This window comes from Lactuca virosa, chromosome 8, assembly GCF_052849685.1.
Source record: "Lactuca virosa cultivar CGN04683 chromosome 8, Lactuca_virosa_CGN04683_v6, whole genome shotgun sequence".
Lineage (NCBI taxonomy): Eukaryota > Viridiplantae > Streptophyta > Magnoliopsida > Asterales > Asteraceae > Lactuca > Lactuca virosa.
The window spans coordinates 186,127,172-186,145,703 of record NC_136433.1 but is presented as its reverse complement, the minus strand read 5'-3'; the positions used below and the strand labels follow the sequence as shown (position 1 = coordinate 186,145,703).

The following is an 18,532-nucleotide window of genomic DNA, read 5'->3' as shown; positions in this document are numbered from 1 at the left end:
TCAACCCCTGTTTGAGAACCCTCGAGAGTTGCCACCACGAGAACTGCCACGACCACGGTTGTTGGAGAATCTGGAATTTTGAAAAACAAATGCAACTGGTGGAGTAGTGGTTGTGTGTAGAGTTTGGAGAAATAATTCATGTCCCTCGACTTGAGCTACAAGATCATGAAAACTTGGTGTAGGTTTGGAATTACGTATGAAGGTGGAAAAAGTCTCAAAAGAAGCACCCAATCCATAGAGAAACCAATGGATTTTATCCATGTCATCAACCGGGTATCCAATTGTAGAAATTTTGTCACCAGAATGTTTAAACTTTCGACTGTAATCAAAAACTGAAGAGGTTGCTGCTTCTTCGGTGAAAGATGCATTTAGAAGGATCAATGCATGCTGATCCAGTTCTAGCCATGTAGAGTAGGCAGGGTTGGGGGTTGATTTACCTTCAACCTCAATCTGCTCCGGTGGGGCAATTGAGGTGCCATTAATATGGGAAGTAAGCTTTTCATAGGAAAAGAGGGGAATCATTTGATTCTTCCAGAGAAAATAATTGGTAGAACAAAGTTTGATAGGAATCATGTGTAAGAGGATATTCATGGTAAAAGTACTATCCTATGAAGTAGACATGATGAAGGTACCATGAAGAAAAAAAAGAAAAAACGAGGTAGGGTTGATGGGTTATGAGCATTACAACAATCCTATGGTGTAAATGCAACCCTAATGCTTTGGATCTAAGTTTTTCTCTATTGAACATGCAAATTCAAACTCCAAAACAATAACCCTATGGACTAGCATACAATTTCAAAAATTGATATAAACTAGGGTTAGAACATTACCTCACTTGTTATATTGTAATAACAAGAACAATCCACAAAGTCCTTGACTCTTGAAAGCTTAGTGCCCCAAGTGTTGCACCTCTAATGGAGTCACAAACACTCTACACAACAAGGATGAAGGAGAGAGGAGGAAAATCGGCCAGGGTTCTTCAAAAGGAGCATAGATCCGAAAATCCTTAGCCTTGGGGTCTATTTATACTTGTGGCTGCTAGGGTTTTAGGTGGAAACCCTAATATGACTGCTTAAGCCTTAAGCAACCCATGGACACCTTCTGGAATACTCCTTGGACAAATTCTTTATGGGCTTCCCATAGAATTCATCCAACCTTATTCCAAGGTGATCCATCAGCCCAATTGCAACTATTAGTGATTTGCAATATCAGTCCCCATTCATTTAATCAGTCTCTTTTGATCACTAAATTAATTTCAAATTAATTTCTGATCAATACTAATTAAATAATATGAGTTCCAAATAATATATTAATCTTGTAATATATTAATAAAATCATTTTGATTACCTATTTATTATTCATATAATAAATCCTACTCTCTCTCCTCTGGTCATCCTATCAAGTTGCATGAGTGAAGGCAACCCAAAAGGACCATGCTCATAATCAAATCAAGTTCATACAAAAAATAGTTATGGGCTTTGACACCTAATCTAACAGTCTCCCACTTGGATAAGTCTAATAACTATTATTGCAAGTACGACTTTAGAATCTGATTAGCAATCGTAGCTTTCAAAAGGTGCTGTCGAATTTTGATCATATAAGAAATGCGTCCTTTAGATAAGGGATCAAATATTCCTACATTCTACAAGATATCGTATGGACATGAGACATGTATTATAATCATTCTCTCTGTGCGTGTGTTGTTTCCTGATTTCCGATTTATGACGACTGACAACAGACTACAATTGAACACATCAACTTAGTCCAGGCTTGGCCAAGCGCTTAGGGTGTCATCACTAAATCATCGAGGGGCCCACCTATATCGCTTTTATCCCCTTAGGGTAAAAGGAATGGATAAACTTCGACTCATATGCTTGTACTATTTACTCATCAAATCACACACAACAATATGTTTTATAACATTAAGTTACTGATGCGTTTACATATTATCAATGCACAACCGATTTGTAAACAACAACTATATGTCTCTGTTTCAAGAATATAAGATATTATCATCTCACAATCACTCGTGATAAAATCCATGAAGGGATTTAGATGAGCATGGTTTTAATCCAATACTCAAATTCTTATTTCAAGAGTACTCATGAACACTACAACAAACTTGTGTTATGTCTAAACACTTAGACAATCTAAAGTCGGATCCATGACGGTCTTGCTTCATTACTTACTTCCAAAGTATGATTGACTGTGGATGTTTGAATAACCTAGTTATTAGGGAAGTAAAACATGCGAAGTGAAAGACAAGAATAATCTAATCCAATATGGCCTCAAGACTTTTGAATATAAATAAAACACTTATTATTTAATCACCATATTAATTACACCTTACTCATTGTATAATTTTTTGAACAATCAACTTAATACTTGAATTAAAACAATAGTCATCCCATGCTCCAAGCATGCACATTATGTTTATATATAGTTCTTACTTTGTAAAATAGATCAATTGAACACATTTCCAATGATGCTCATTTCATAATTCCCTACTCCTTATCTATAAGTGTAAGAATATCAAATTCTTGTCACTGTTAGAATGTGTTAGATTCTAAACTATCATGCAATGATCCTTTTGTAATGTCAAGGTACCAAAGTCACAAATACTTTGTCAATAATATTACAAAACATTCCACTGGAGATTTGTTACAAAATATTTCCATGGAAGCGAAGTCTCAAATTCAAAGTACATTCCTTGAACATCCTTCTTGCATAAAAGTTTCTAATCTTACACATAAATTCTTAATATCCAACTCCCATTATGGAAACATTTCCATAATTGCCATATCACTATCCATTCTAAATAGAATCCTATCTATTCAGAATTATATCAATATGGTCCATCCATTACTATACTTCCAACTGTCCACAAGCAACCAATCCATAGCGAACCTTGGATTGTCCTCGACAGTTGTCAACATATTCAGTCATATCAAGTTCTGGTCCTTTTCCCTCTTAATGCGCTAGGCATTTGGAAAAATCAGAACATGCGAATATTATAGCATATGCAATCGATCCTATACCCGAAGAATATGGGATGCAATTCATAATGTCTTACATAAAGATATGATACTAGACAGTCTCTTGCTATAATATTTATATATATAGAATTTCCCATGTTGAAACATTTCATCATTATATATATATATATATATATATATATATATATATATATATATATATATATATCCATGAATAAGTCCCATTAAAATTTCAATCCAAACTTTTAGATTCGAAATGAAGTATAAGTTCCTCTCCCTTAAATCCTACTATAGCGAAACAACTTTTCAAACTCTGCAACTTTGCAAATTAAAACTTTGTCTCCTATAAATGGCATTTCTAACTTGAAACACTTAATGTAATAATTGTGCTCCCACTAGCATAATAATTACATACTTACTAGCATAACACTTATGCTCCCACTAGCTTTGACATGTATTCAGAGATCAGCTGGAATTCTAGAAATCAATAGGTATTGACTTTCTTTCTAAAGTTCTGATTTCTGATACGAGACGCTTTGATAAGTCTTTATCTAAGCTCATACACCTTTTATTAGAAAGCTCATATGTGTGTCTTTATCTAAGCTCATACACCATGCGATCAAAATCCATCTCTTCGCGACCAGACTCAGCTCATTTTTCCCTTAAGCTTCCTTTCTTTTCTTCGATCCTACAAAACATCAAAATGCAATCTTAACACATCATGTATTAAGAATCTATAAATAAGAACTTAATAGAGTTAGATAGTGGACTTACCTGAAGTAGAGTCATTCATTATGACTTTACCTTCCATGCGATCCTTCAGGTAGATACGGAAGCTTCGCATCCAATGCCCCTTCTCTTGGCAATAGAAACAAACAGACTCTTTCGGAATGGTGCTGGAGATTATCTCAGACTCAGCCTTTCTCTTATGATCAAAGTTTTCGACCATGGCCGACTTCTCTCCCTTAGGAGAAAAAACCATTTTTGGAATATCACCTTTGCCATCGCTAGGGTCCATGGAAATTTGGGATGCAGATCTTCCAATCAAATTTGCTTTACCAGTGCGCCAAATCATTGCTGATTCAGTAACAATTAGCAAATATGCAAGATCAATAAGGGTCATGTCGTGATCTGTCATATAGTAGTCTTTAACAAACTGACCATACGACTCGAGAAGTGACTGAAGAACCAAGTCAACAGCCAACTTCTTCGGGAAAATGACACCCAACATTCTCGACCTATGAATATCCAACTTCATCTCCAAGACGTGAGCACATACTGACATTCCATCTTCGTGTTTGCTTGCCAATAGGGCTTGAGTGATCTTGAACTTTTCAAGTCGATGAACACGTGGGTCAGGGAGAATAATTGGAGGAGGTGGAGGAAGAGAAGTTCCACCAAGGCACGAAAAAGGGATTGATCTTTCACCTCAATCGTTACATGGAGTATCATCTTCATTAGGAAAGCTTTTTTCAAAAGGATAAGGAAGACCACAATTGTCAGGACTAGACATCTACAAAGGGAGAAAATCAAGTTAGTTGATTTAATCCTTAATGTATCACCCAAATGAAATACTAAGGCTAGGACCCAACACAATAATTCACAATTCGGAAGAGGGATGTCGTAATCCAATTGTAAACTATTTTTCGGTAGGTAAATGTCGATTTACCAATTCCACCACGAAAACGAAATTTTAAACGAATTAAGTTTTTAAATGAAATTCATAGATATTTTGAGATTCATTGAACATTTCAATGGCATGTTTAATCTTGATTATGCCCTTCATGTTTGTGATTGGGATACCGAGGATCACAAACAAGGTATGAATAACCATGCAAATTAGTTTGGTACTCTCGATGTCAATTATCATCTAATCAATGTTCCGGTTAGCCACACACGCTCCATCGATCAACGATAATTTCACGAGCTACCCATTGCCATCCTTCGTTAGTCTCATATTAGTGTGCTGGTTAACCACACATGCTCCACTAATGACCAACAAGGCGTAATGTGCAATTTCATGGGTTAGCATCAAATTCACATTTTCCTAAAGTAACTAAGATTGGGAATTTATAAAAGGTTTAGTTACTTTGTATATTCATTATACTTATTAATGAGGATGTCCTATCCTACTCATTCAGCTAACGACCCTCCACTAGTCAAGAGTGTGGTGGGTAAGAGTGGATACCTAATGGCGGTCATTTTACAGGCCGCTTCCTTAAACACCCCTTATAGACCAGCTTCGTGAATGAGGTCTACTAACGGTAATGTGATAAACTTACTATGTATTTCATGATAATTCTAATACAAATATGAACTTTCTTTATGATACAACTCAAAGTATACATCCATACGATTCCAAAAATATAGAGAACGTCTAAATCTGACTTCGCGTGAAGAAGTTATGATAAACCAAACACTATAAATCTCTATAAAAAGAGGAATTAAAAATAGACTTAGAATTAGCTATTTGATTCTAAAGAGAGTTGTAGTACTCGTAAATACCTACGTGTGGATATAAAGAACGTCAAAAACGGAGTTCGTATGCAAAAGTTATGGCCTTCCGAAGATTTCGCTGTCAGAAACCCTAATTTGACTGAACTCACGACGTGAGCATAAAAACTCACGACGTGAGGAGTCAAACCGCCATATTTCGGATCTAGAAGGTGTGACGAGGCTGCGAGGGGATAAGATCCAAACTCACGACGTGAACAAGGAGTTTTTCACGACGTGAGGAGTCATTTTGCCACCTTCGGAAGCTAGAAGACGGATGGCAAGTCTACGAAGAGATAAGATCCAAACTCACGAAGTGAATAATGAGTTTTTCACGTCGTGAGGGCGAAAAATCTTACTATAAATAGCAAGATCGACCCCAGCCATTCTTACACCTGAACTTCTTTCTCCTCTCTCCTTTGCTGAAGCCCTCTTGCATCCCGAGCCCCGACGACCTCGTACCGCTGACCGTTTCTGCTTAGATTACATAAAATCACGCTATTAAGGTCAGTTTCATGGCCCCACTTTCTAATATTTCGGGGGAAAACGCATGCTAAATATTATATATACGTTATTATTATATCTATATGATAATATATTAGTATCAACGTAGATAGTTATAATAACCGGGATATAGTTATTTCGTATCTGAAAGTATACAACTATCGTAAAGTTGTTAGCATGTTATTGTTATAGTAGTATACTAATGTAGATCTTGAGTTATACTTAGGATTGTATATATATGTGTTGTGTGCGATATAGTTCCAGAGTTATACTCGGAAGTTCTACATGTTAATTGATAAGTATGTTGTTATTGTTGGTTTTATGTAAAGATAAAACCAGGTATGTTATATGTTGTTGTTATTGGTTTTATGTCAAGATAAAACCTGGTTTAAATTCTAATTATAGCTGTTGTACTACCGCAAGGTGTGATCCTTGTACTACCGTAATGTGTAATCCTTATACTACCGCAAGGTTAAATCCTTGTACTACCGCAAGGTGTGATCCTTGTACTACCGTAAGGTGAAATCCTTGTACTACTGTAAGGTGTAATCCTTGTACTAGTGCAATGTTTGATCCTTGTAATAATAATAAGAGGTATAAAACTAAGTCATACAGTCGCAGATACAGACTCATGGTAGCACAACTTTAGAAGCATTATACTTTGTCGATATACAAGTATGAATGTTAAGTATAAGTTCCCCAAAGACTTATACTCTAAGTATAAAAATCTAGTAGGTATATTACTTGTATATTAAGTAGACCACTACACATATCCCACTTACTCGTATAGAATTGAAATAGATTTATACGTAGCGGTTTTACTCGTATAGAATTGAAATAAGATTTATACGTAGTAACTTTCGTTTGTATGGAATTACAAGCAATTATATTCATAGTATATGAGACTTATAGGTAAACTACTTATTTGGTAAGTAAACTTTTATACCTAGGATATATATACTAAATGTTGGAGAGTCAAAATGATACTTTCAAAACTATACTTTTGAACTTGGAAAATGTATTATTTTTATATGGAGTCAAAACCTGTGGACTCACCAACTTTATGTTGACGTATTTTAAAATGCATGTGTTTTCAGGAAGTTGATAACTATGATACGAGAAATGACGTTACACCGCCCGGTGTTTCCGCCGACGGCCGGGGTGTGACAGATTGGTATCAGAGCTATTAACTATAGTGAATTAGTACTTTCTTAGGAAAGCTCGACTATAGTTTAGGGCTTAGTCTGTTAGGTTTAGGTATATCCCTTAGCCTAGTAATATAAAGTATTAGTAATTATACTACTAAAGGACTACTTACGGGAGCGGTGACAAGGATAGACATGTCGATTTGGGTTGCTGGATTTCAGAACGGCTATATGTTAAAATGATCCTGCCCTTCGACTGTCCTGACTGGCCGGTGCCTTATCAGCTAGACCTGAAGTAACAAACAATAACTAATAGAGCATGAATACAACAAAGAATAAATATAGAGTCATATATGAAGACTCAGACCCACGATGAGAATACACCTAAATACCCGAAATGTTTTTGATCTCAAGGATTTAGATCAGATATTCCAACTAAAGTTCATATGTGCATAGATCTTATCACAACTAGGTGTAGGTGTACAACAATATTTTATTATGATCAGATCATATGAACTATTTAAATTGGGAGTAATATTTGATAGACTAAACAATTGATGATCTAAAATGTATAGGAACTAAACAAAATGCCTAGAAGAAGTAGCGCTCGTCTAAACCTTAACCAACGACCAGAACCACAACAACAACAACAACCGCAACCACCACCACGAGAAACAAACCCTCCAATAAGTTCAGCAGAACTTGAAGAAATCATAGCTCAGAGAATCGCTGCAACACTTGCTAATGTCACAAGAGGAGGAGTTAGAAATGAAGGCAATGTAGGGACCTCCAGAATGTGTACCTACAAGGATTTTATGAATTGCAAACCTAAGAGCTTCCATGGAACGGAAGGGGTTGTTAACTTGACCCGGTGGATTGAAAAGGCAGAATCAGTATTTCAAATAAGCTTCTGTCTGGACGAATGTAAGGTACGATTTACCGCGTGTACCTTCGCTGATGCAGCACTTACATGGTGGAACAGCCATGTGAATACAACGGGTATTGATGCTGCCAATTCCATGCAATGGGAAGAGCTGAAGAGGATGCTAGTAGAGGAGTATTGTCCCAGGGAGGAAATACATAAGCTGGAACAAGAATTGTGGATCATAACCATGAAGGTTTCAGAGATAAATGCTTATACCGCTAGATTCAATGATCTTGATGTGATGTGTCCAGCACTAGTAACCCCAGAGTATAAGAAGATCGAGCGATATATCTGGTTTCTAGCATCACAAATCAAAGGAATGGTGATCGCATCGAAGCTTACAACATACGACAGTGCAAAGCGTATAGCTCATCAGCTAACCAGCATAGAAATCCAAGTAGGATTTATAGCTGAGTCTCCCGAATCTGGAACGAACAAGCGCAAATTTAATGGGAAGAATCCCATACAATCATCTGAGGAGAGACAAGAGGTGACAACTAATTATGCAACCACAACAGCAATACCCGTACAACCAAGGAAGTATGCTGGAAAACTCCCAATGTGCACTCAGTGCAATCGTCATCACCTAGGTAACTGTTCATGGTGCAGTCAATGTAACCGTCAGCACGCAGGTGACTGTTATATTTGCATGAAGTGCAAAAAGAGGGGACACACTGCAAATTACTGCAGGAGCACAACACCTATAATAGAAAATCAAGGAACAAACACTGGAATAGGCTATGATGGAGGAAGAGCATGTTTTGAGTGTGGTGAAATTGGACATATCAAAAAGGAATGTACAACGTTAAGGAGTCAAGGAAGTTAGACCGTTACAGGGCATTCGTAACAGGAAGCAGGGAAGCTATCAAAGACCCTGTAGTGGAATTTGGTACAAGATAAATTTCGGGACGAAATTTTATCAACGGGGGGAGAATGTAACACTAGCAAAAAGTAGGTCAATAAAAATCACATGTGATTATACCATCATGTAATGTGATCTTGTTAAAACTAGTAATGTGATAAACTTACTATGTATTTCATGATAATTCTAATACAAATATGAACTTTCTTTATGATACAACTCAAAGTATACATCCATATGATTCCACAAATATAGAGAACGTCTAAATCTGACTTCGCGTGAAGAAGTTATGATAAACCGAACACTATAAATCTCTATAAAAATAGGAATTAAAAATAGACTTAGAATTAGCTATTTGAGTCTAAAGATAGTTGTAGTACTCGTAAATACCTACGCGTGGATATAAAGAACGTCAAAAACGGAGTTCGTATGCAAAAGTTATGGCCTTCCGAAGATTTCGCTGTCAGAAACCCTAATTTGACTGAACTCACGACGTGAGCATAAAAACTCACGACGTGAGGAGTCAAACCGCCATATTTCGGATCTAGAAGGTGTGACGAGGCTGCGAGGGGATAAGATCCAAACTCACGACGTGAACAAGGAGTTTTTCACGACGTGAGGAGTCATTTTGCCACCTTCGGAAGCTAGAAGACGGATGGCAAGTCTACGAAGAGATAAGATCCAAACTCACGAAGTGAACAATGAGTTTTTCACGTCGTGAGGGCGAAAAATCTTACTATAAATAGCAAGATCGACCCCAGCCATTCTTACAACTGAACTTCTTTCTCCTCTCTCCTTTGCTGAAGCCCTCTTGCATCCCGAGCCCTGACGACCTCGTACCGCTGACCGTTTCTGCTTAGATTACATAAAACCACGCTATTAAGGTGAGTTTCACGGCCTCACTTTCTAATATTTCGGGGGAAAACGCATGCTAAATATTATATATACGGTATTATTATATCTATATGATAATATATTAGTATCAACGTAGATAGTTATAATAACCGGGATATAGTTATTTCATATCTGAAAGTATACAACTATCGTAAAGTTGTTAGCATGTTATTGTTATAGTAGTATACTAATGTAGATCTTGAGTTATACTTAGGATTGTATATATATGTGTGTTGTGTGCGATATAGTTCCAGAGTTATACTCGGAAGTTCTATATGTTAATTGATAACTATGTTGTTATTGTTGGTTTTATGTAAAGATAAAACTAGGTATGTTATATGTTGTTGTTATTGGTTTTATGTCAAGATAAAACTTGGTTTAAATTCTAATTATAGCTGTTGTACTACCGCAAGGTGTGATCCTTGTACTATCGTAATGTGTAATCGTTGTACTACCGCAAGGTGTGATCCTTGTAGTACCGCAAGGTGAAATCCTTGTACTACCGTAAGGTGTAATCCTTGTACTACTGCAATGTGTGATCCTTGTAATAATAATAAGAGGTATAAAACTAAGTCATACAGTCGCAGATACAGACTCATGGTAGCACAACTTTAGAAGCATTATAATTTGTCGATATACAAGTATGAATGTTAAGTATAAGTTCCCCAAAGACTTATACTCTAAGTATAAGAATCTAGTAGGTATATTACTTGTATATTAAGTAGACCACTACACATATCCCACTTACTCGTATAGAATTGAAATAGATTTATACGTAGCAGTTTTACTCGTATAGAATTTAAATAAGATTTATACGTAGTAACTTTTGTTTGTATGGAATTACAAGCACTTATATTCATAGTATATGAGACTTATAGGTAAACTAGTTATTTGGTAAGTAAACTTTTATACCTAGGATATATATACTAAACGTTGGAGAGTCAAAATGATACTTTCAAAACTATACTTTTGAACATGGAAAATGTATTATTTTTATATGGAGTCAAAACCTGTGGACTCACCAACTTTATGTTGACGTATTTTAAAATGCATGTGTTTTCAGGAAGTTGATAACTATGATACGAGAAATGACGTTACACCACCCGGTGTTTCCGCCGACGGCCGGGGTGTGACAAAAATACTTGGGTTTAACCATTTAAATTTCCAAAACTAAAACTTTTAATTTCAAATTTAAACTATAATACCAAAAGGGTGTAATTTAAAACTTTTTCAAAATTACTAGGTTAAATATTTGAATCAAAATAATCTTATATCATCCATATTTAACCAAATCCACTAATTTTGATAAGGATATCACATACCAACCATAAAAATCGAATTTAGGCATTAAAAACGAGTTATGGTAATAATTCATATCAAAATATGACCAAAAAATTAAAAATACCGGCACCAGACGAGCCGACTCGTCGAGTTGCCAACTGAACTCTTCGAGTTCATGTAACTCGTCGAGTATGATCATCAACTCGTCGAGTCTTCCTGGCAGAAAGCAAAAATTTCTGATTTCTTGTTCTTTTGGAGGTCTACTCTTGCACCAATTCAATTGAAAAATATCCTAGGCTCTAATACCACTGATGGATTATGAGCATTACAACAATCCTATGGTGTACATGCAACCCTAATTCTTTGGATCTAAGTTTTTCTCTATTGAACATGCAAATACAAACTCCAAAGCAATAACCCTATGGACTAGCATACAATTTCGAAAATTGACATAAACTAGGGTTAGAACATTACCTCACTTGTTATATTGTAATAACAAGAACAAGCCACAAAGTCCTTGACTCTTGAAAGCTTAGTGCCCCAAGTGTTGCACCTCTAATGGAGTCACAAACACTCTACACAACAAGGATGAATGATAGAGGAGGAAAATCGGTCAGGGTTCTTCCAAAGAAGCATAGATCCGAAAATCCTTAGCCTTGGGGTCTATTTATACTTATAACTGCTAGGGTTTTAGGTGGAAATCCTAATATGACTGCTTAAGCCTGAAGCAGCCCATGGACACCTTCTGGAATACTCCTTGGACGAATTCTTTATGGGCTTCCCATAGAATTTATCCAACCTTATTCCAAGGTGATCCACCAGTCCAAATGCAACTATCAGTGATTTGCAATATCAGACCCCATTCATTTAATCAGTCTCTTTTGATCAATAAATTAATTCCAAATTAATTTCTGATCAATACTAATTAAATAATATGATTTCCAAATAATATATTAATCTTGTAATATATTAATAAATCATTTTGAGTACCTATTTATTATTCATATAATAAATCCTACTCTCTCTCCTCTGGTCATCCTATCAAGTTGCATGAGTGAAGGCAACCCAAAAGGACCATGCTCATAAACAAATCAAGTTCATACCAAAAATAGTTATGGACTTAGACACCTAATCCAACAAGGGTTTGATGAAGAAGAAGAAAGACAAAGAGGAATAGGATAAGAGAGTTTGTTAGGCTGATACCATGTGATAATAGATTAAAAGAACCACACACATAATGTAACACTCGGTTTTGGATTTGCTTCATTTCTCGGGGCTGCGGCCCAATCTTCAATTGTTATGAGGATTAGGGTTTTGGGGAAGAAAGGTTTTGGTCTTTTCGGATGTGGGTTTTATGGTTTAAGTGATCCAAGTATTTGATGGTGCCTTTGGAGGCCAAAGGTATAATCGTAATTTGATAACTCGGTCTTTTATGGATTTTGGATTTTGTTCAGGAATTTTTAAGGCTATGGTGTGTTGTTAGGAGCGTAGGGCTTCTCGCCACCTTTCCGTGGATATAAGGTTTGTTGGAAACGGACCTAAGATGAGGAAGTTAGATTAGTTTTAAATAATGGCAGAAATGGCCCTTGGTGGAAAAAGTTGATAAGTTGGTCCCATGCGTGCATGGAGGAGGGCAGGTGCCTGGGTAGGTACGCCCAACGTAAGCTGGGGGTACGCCGAACGTAATGAGCAGAGTGCCAAACCCTAATTTTTAGGGTTTGAGCACTATTTAAACATCTTTATGAGTTCAAGGCTCTTTCATTTATCAACCTCCATTGTCTTCTAGCCACATTTCGGAAACCCTAATCTGATTTTGAGTGTTTGAGAGATCTAAGTGTGAATTTTGGTGTGTTTTTGCTCATTCTCAAGAAAAGGGTGCTTGGTGCTAGCTTGTGGTTCGAAGGAAGACTTTTAGATCCAAACCTTTGGCTTCATTTCCAGCTCATTTAAGGTATCAAGTTCCTATCTTATCTTCTTCTTATGCTAGTTTGAGTGTAGGCAAGATTACGGTCTTTAATGGTGTATTAAGTTCTCCTTGTGAGTTTGAGCCACTCTAGGAGCTTGGAGTGATAGATCTTGCCTCTTATGATGTTGTTAGTTCAAAAAAATGTCTGTTGTTTAAGAATGGTCCATGCATGTTCTAGTTGGATTAGAATGGGTCTTAATCGATTAAGATGATTGTTGGGTCCCATTGAATCATGCGAATGCATAAAGATGCAGACTTTATGGATTAAGAGCTTTATTTTGAGGTTCTCTGAAGTCTGGGTGCAAATTGCTTAAGTGGTTAATTCAGAAATCGAGTTTTGGATTAAGCCAGGTTATGCCGACGTAACTGGCCGTACGCCCAACGTAAGCTGAGCGTACGCCCCGCATTCAGTGTAGGCTTTGGGCTTGTTGTATTTTTGGCCTTCACATCTTGGGCCACCTTGTTGCTTTGGTCCTTTTGGGACATCTGAGATCAACTTTTTGGGACTAAGGAAATTATTGGGCTTTAGGATAAGGCTCATATGGGGTTCATGCCAATTTGGAAAATTGATCCATTAGTGGGCCTTTGTGGATCTTTTGGTTTTGGGCCTTTTTGGTCTTGGACTTGGGCCTCAGTTTTGGTGCATGTTGAGTCAGGGGTAAAATGGTTATTTTACCCCAAGTTTGGATTGTGGGCCTTAGAATGGAGCCCAATTGCTAATTGGGTGTTATTTTGGTACTGATAGCTCGAGGAGTCTTCAGGTCAGCAGATGGAGATTTCTTTCATTGAGCTTCTGCATTCGAGGTGAGTATCCTCACTGTTCTATGGGTCGAAGGCACAAATGCTGGACCATTTGGTTTATGTATTATAGGATGACCCAGGGATGACCCTTGGCATTTTGTATGAAAGACCAGGAGGTGACTCCTAGCAATCTGTATGCAAGACCAGAGTCTGAACTCTGGCAATTATTAGTTACGTAGTTATAGATTGTATGCTAGTTGTCTTTGTGATGCTTGAATGGAAGATCAGGAGGTGGCTCCTGGCACTTGTCTGTAAGAGGTAGGGTTTTGGTCCCCAGCCTGGCAAGGAAGACCAAGAGGCAGCTCGTAGCATAATGGTAAGACTATGCTTGGCACATAGCACTTTTATTGATTGATTGGATATGTATGACGTGTATGGCTCGTATGATATGTATGGTATGTGGTATTTGGGGGTACTCACTAAGCTTTGTGCTTACAGTTTGTGGTTTATGGTTTCAAGTACTTTCGGTTTGAAAGGGGAGGGTTCGGCTTGATCGCAGCGCATACACTCGTGCTTTCCGCAATATGTGATTTTGGGAATGAACTCTGATAATTGTTTCATTTTGAAATGCTTTTAAATGTTTGGATAAAGTTACATTAGGGTTTTCATTATAATAAAAATGAAAATTTTACCCTATGATTTTCGGGATGTTACACATAATCTCGTGTGAGCTATGTATATATAATGAATAAATACAAACTAAAGGATAAGCTATAAAATACAAGATAAATACAACATTTAACATATGTAGATTGACATTATCTAATAATAAATTCAAGAGGGTGCATAGTATTCACTACCATAACACATGTTCTTAACCTTAGATCGCCTTCATCATGGCCACCTATGAAGATATTGTTCGAACACATGAATTGCTTCACAAATTCAAACCAAAAACTAAACACCATAATACTTTTTTTTATAAATTCTGGAAACCGAATCAAAATCGATTTGACTCCAAACTAGAGTCAATCGAAGGTGATTTGAAAGGAAATTCGGAAAATTTGGAGTCATGATTTGAACAAATTGGTGATTAATATTCCAGCTTCTTCGTGTCCTTCTCGATAGCTACCATACCACGTCACCAACTGAAGAGGTTTATGAACATTGGTTTGACATGCAGAATTAAAGAACACACAATGGACATGGTGATTTGGGTGGTTAAGAGATGTATTCGATTATTTATGGTGTTACACAAAAAGGGATCTAGATCTAAATCTACATAATTAACACACACACACACACACTCAATGTTATATCTCTCAAGCACACCTCCATAAGTGGTATGAACCCACCTTATATAGAGGTGTTTACATGTTTCTATCTCACTATCTATCTCATGTCACAAGGCTAATGCACCACATGCAAGTGGGTCTACAAAAGTTAAACCATTACAAAGTCATACATGGATAACTTTGTATCCAACATTCTCCCCCTCAAAGTTAGGAATGGATGAACCACTTCAAATCTTCCAAAATCGTACTTCAAATCTTCCAAAATCAAGAAACTACGCGATCCGAGCCTCAAGCGTGACACATGTTGATATGAACTTCAAATCTTCAATTCTTCCATTATTTTTCAATTTCGGTTCTAGGATGTGAGACCATACGAACCGTGCATCAACTAATGATCAAGAGCTTCTCAAACTCCAAATAATCACCCTAAAGTTGAGCATAAAAACACACCCCAAAAATCTTCAATAATTCCAAACCCAATCGAATCTCCAATCGAATCATTTCATAAACTTTAAAAAATCAAGGCCACTTCGGTCTTCAAGTCCGCGTAATATGAAAAATTCAACTTTCGAATTTCCACATAAATTTCTCCCCCTTTTTATAATCGAAATTTGATTATAAAACCAACAAGGAAAGAGAATGTGCTCTATTCAGAATTTTTCTTGTCAAAATCCCCCTTAACGCGTGGCATAAACTTTTTGCTTCAATCCGGAAAATCCAAAAAATTTCCAATTTTTCGCTTTGTTCACGGACCACCTTTGACAGAATTTCTCAAAAATGGGTAGAAATTGTCAATTTTAAAATTCTGCAGTGACCTGGTGCGCCCAAAACAGCCAAAAATGCGAAACTCTCCCCCTTTTTCGAAACTGGGTAGAAAGCAACAATTCGCATTAACTGCAGGGGCCTGATATGCATATTCTTCAATTTCTCAGAAAAATCAGTCCATTTTCGAAATTATGTATGAACAACTAAATTTTCGAAACTTCAGGGACTGCTTTCGAAATTTCAGCCTTTTGTCCCAAAATGTCGAAAATTATCCCAACTTTCGAAGGTGGGCATAAGATGTCAAATATTCGAAACTTTAGATACTGATTTCAAAAAGTCTACCCATAACTTCAAACTTTCCAAATTACCTCCTTATTTCGAAATGGGTTAAAAAGTGACAAACATTCGAAACTTCAAGGTCCATTTTCGAAACATTTTATATTTCTTCCCCATTCGTTACCGGGTAACGAAGATTTTCATCATGTGTCAATACCAATAAAAAACCTTCGAAACTTCAATCCAATACATTCGAAATTAAAATATGTCTCTTAGTCTTGACTCCAATCCATCGACATCCCAAAATCGACATCAACGACTCCAACACAGCCTTCATTTTTCAGTAATTATTTCGAAATCAAAATTAAAACTAGAAGGAACTTCGCTTTTGACTTAAACCAACCATAGATCCCGTCGATAACAAATCAATTTTACCCTTCGAAAACAAAAATCAATCCTTTGAAAATAAACATTAACAATCGATATCAGTCATTTGAACATCACACAACAGACTGAGCCTTCGAAATGAACCCATCCAAGTCGATATCTGGATAAAAAAATCAACTCCAAAATCAAAATCCTTGACATCGATCCTTTTTCTTCCATTGACTACCAAATCTGATTTCCAAGTCAAAATTAAATTCTCATGTCGAAATCAGTTCTTCTCAATACTAAGACTCCATATTTCGAAATCATCATTAACCAGAAGAATTGGATTTCCAAATCATTGTTCCAAAATCAACCAAGAATATAAGAACAGGTATCGACACCATTAACTCTAATCCAAGAAATTTCAAAATTAAACACCAAATTGAACATGATTTCGACATCCCCAGCCCAAATACAACTTGTATCTTCCAATTTCTTTTACCAAATCATCAAATCATCACTTAAATCTCGACTTTGACTTTCTGTTGTGTTTGACTTTTCGAAATCAAAGTGCAAGAAACACCAAATTCACGATTCTATCACCGATTTTCAGATCAAATAAAGAATCTTCAACTTATTCTTAATTACCTTCAAGTGTTCTTGACCAAGATTTATAAGATCTCAAAATCAATTTCCGATTTCAAAGTCTAGATACGAACAAACCATATTTCATCATACACAAATCATCTGAAATCGATTTCTAAGTTCAGATTAACAATCAATAACAAATGATTGTTAAGAACAATGAGATGAAATCGTAAGAACAATTTTGATCAATAATCAGATGCGTATCACAGTGTGAAAAATCATATGATGATTGAAATAGTTTATTAACCACCGATTTTTTAGATGAATTTAAGAAGTTATTGGGCTCATGATATCGGATCAAATACTTTTGGGCTCAACATATGTGGACAGTAACAAATTTTGAAATTTTGATCAATTGCTTTCGGGAACAGTAACAGACTACGGTCATTTAGGCTCAAATTACATTGGACTTTCAAGAATATTATATGAACAAATTTTTGAATGATGTACAGTAACGATATTTTGTTCTTATGCTTGATCTTTAAAAAAAATTTACTGGATCATGAATGGGGTAAAAACGGATTAGATCCAACGAAACAAACCGAACAAAATTCAAAAACGCAACACACGATTCAACAAGATTAAGAGAGATCATAGAGATAGACTCACCATAAATGCTCCAATTGTGACAAATTTAGCCAAACCGAGAATCGTTTCTTCAAAGAATTGTGTTGATCTTCGAAGACCCGCTTTGATACCAAATGAAAAGGTTTATGAACATTGGTTTGGTATGTGGAATTAAAGAACACACAATGAACATGGTGATTTGGGTGGTTAAGAGATGCATTCGATTATGTATGGTGTTACACAAAAAGGGATCTAGATCTAAATCTACATAATTAACACACACACACACACATACTCAATGTTACATCTCTCAAGCACACTTCCATAAGTGGTATGAACCTACCTTATATAGAGGTGTTTACATGTCTCTCTCTCACTCTCTATCTTATGTCACAAGGCTAATGCACCATATGCAAGTGGGTCTACAAAAGTCAAACCATTACAAAGTCATACATGGATAACTTTGTACCCAACACCAACATCATCATCTACTCACAAACCACTACTACCGTAGCCAAAAACCTTCATTAGTTACTCTCACTGAGCCCCAATCTCCCACTACTGATCGGAGGCATCACCACTGTTATTGTCATCCAACAAACTACCAATTCAAAGTGCATTTTGCAATCGAATAAATCTCCACTGATCGATTCCACTACCCTAGAGTTACTTCCTCTATTCCAATTGAACCAACAAACGACTCTAGTGTTACTTATGAATCACATGCAGCTTTCTCTTGCGATTAGTGTCTCATTATGATCGGTCGAGATGGGTCAACCTGATGTTGAAGTCAAACAAATTAAGG

At 36.4% G+C, this 18,532-nt stretch overlaps 1 protein-coding gene across 1 annotated transcript; it reads right to left on the bottom strand.

Annotated features, from left to right (window-relative positions):
* Positions 1-522, bottom strand: LOC145131127 (uncharacterized). Its single transcript, XM_079065858.1, has one exon. The coding sequence runs from the start codon at positions 520-522 to the stop codon at positions 1-3; it is 522 nt and encodes a 173-aa protein (XP_078921984.1).
* Between the last annotated feature and the right edge of the window lie 18,010 nt (positions 523-18,532).

What these genes read in the sequence shown, in the direction of transcription:
- LOC145131127 (XM_079065858.1), bottom strand. Translation starts at nt 522, where the DNA reads ATGATTCCCCTCTTTTCCTATGAAAAGCTTACTTCCCATATTAATGGC.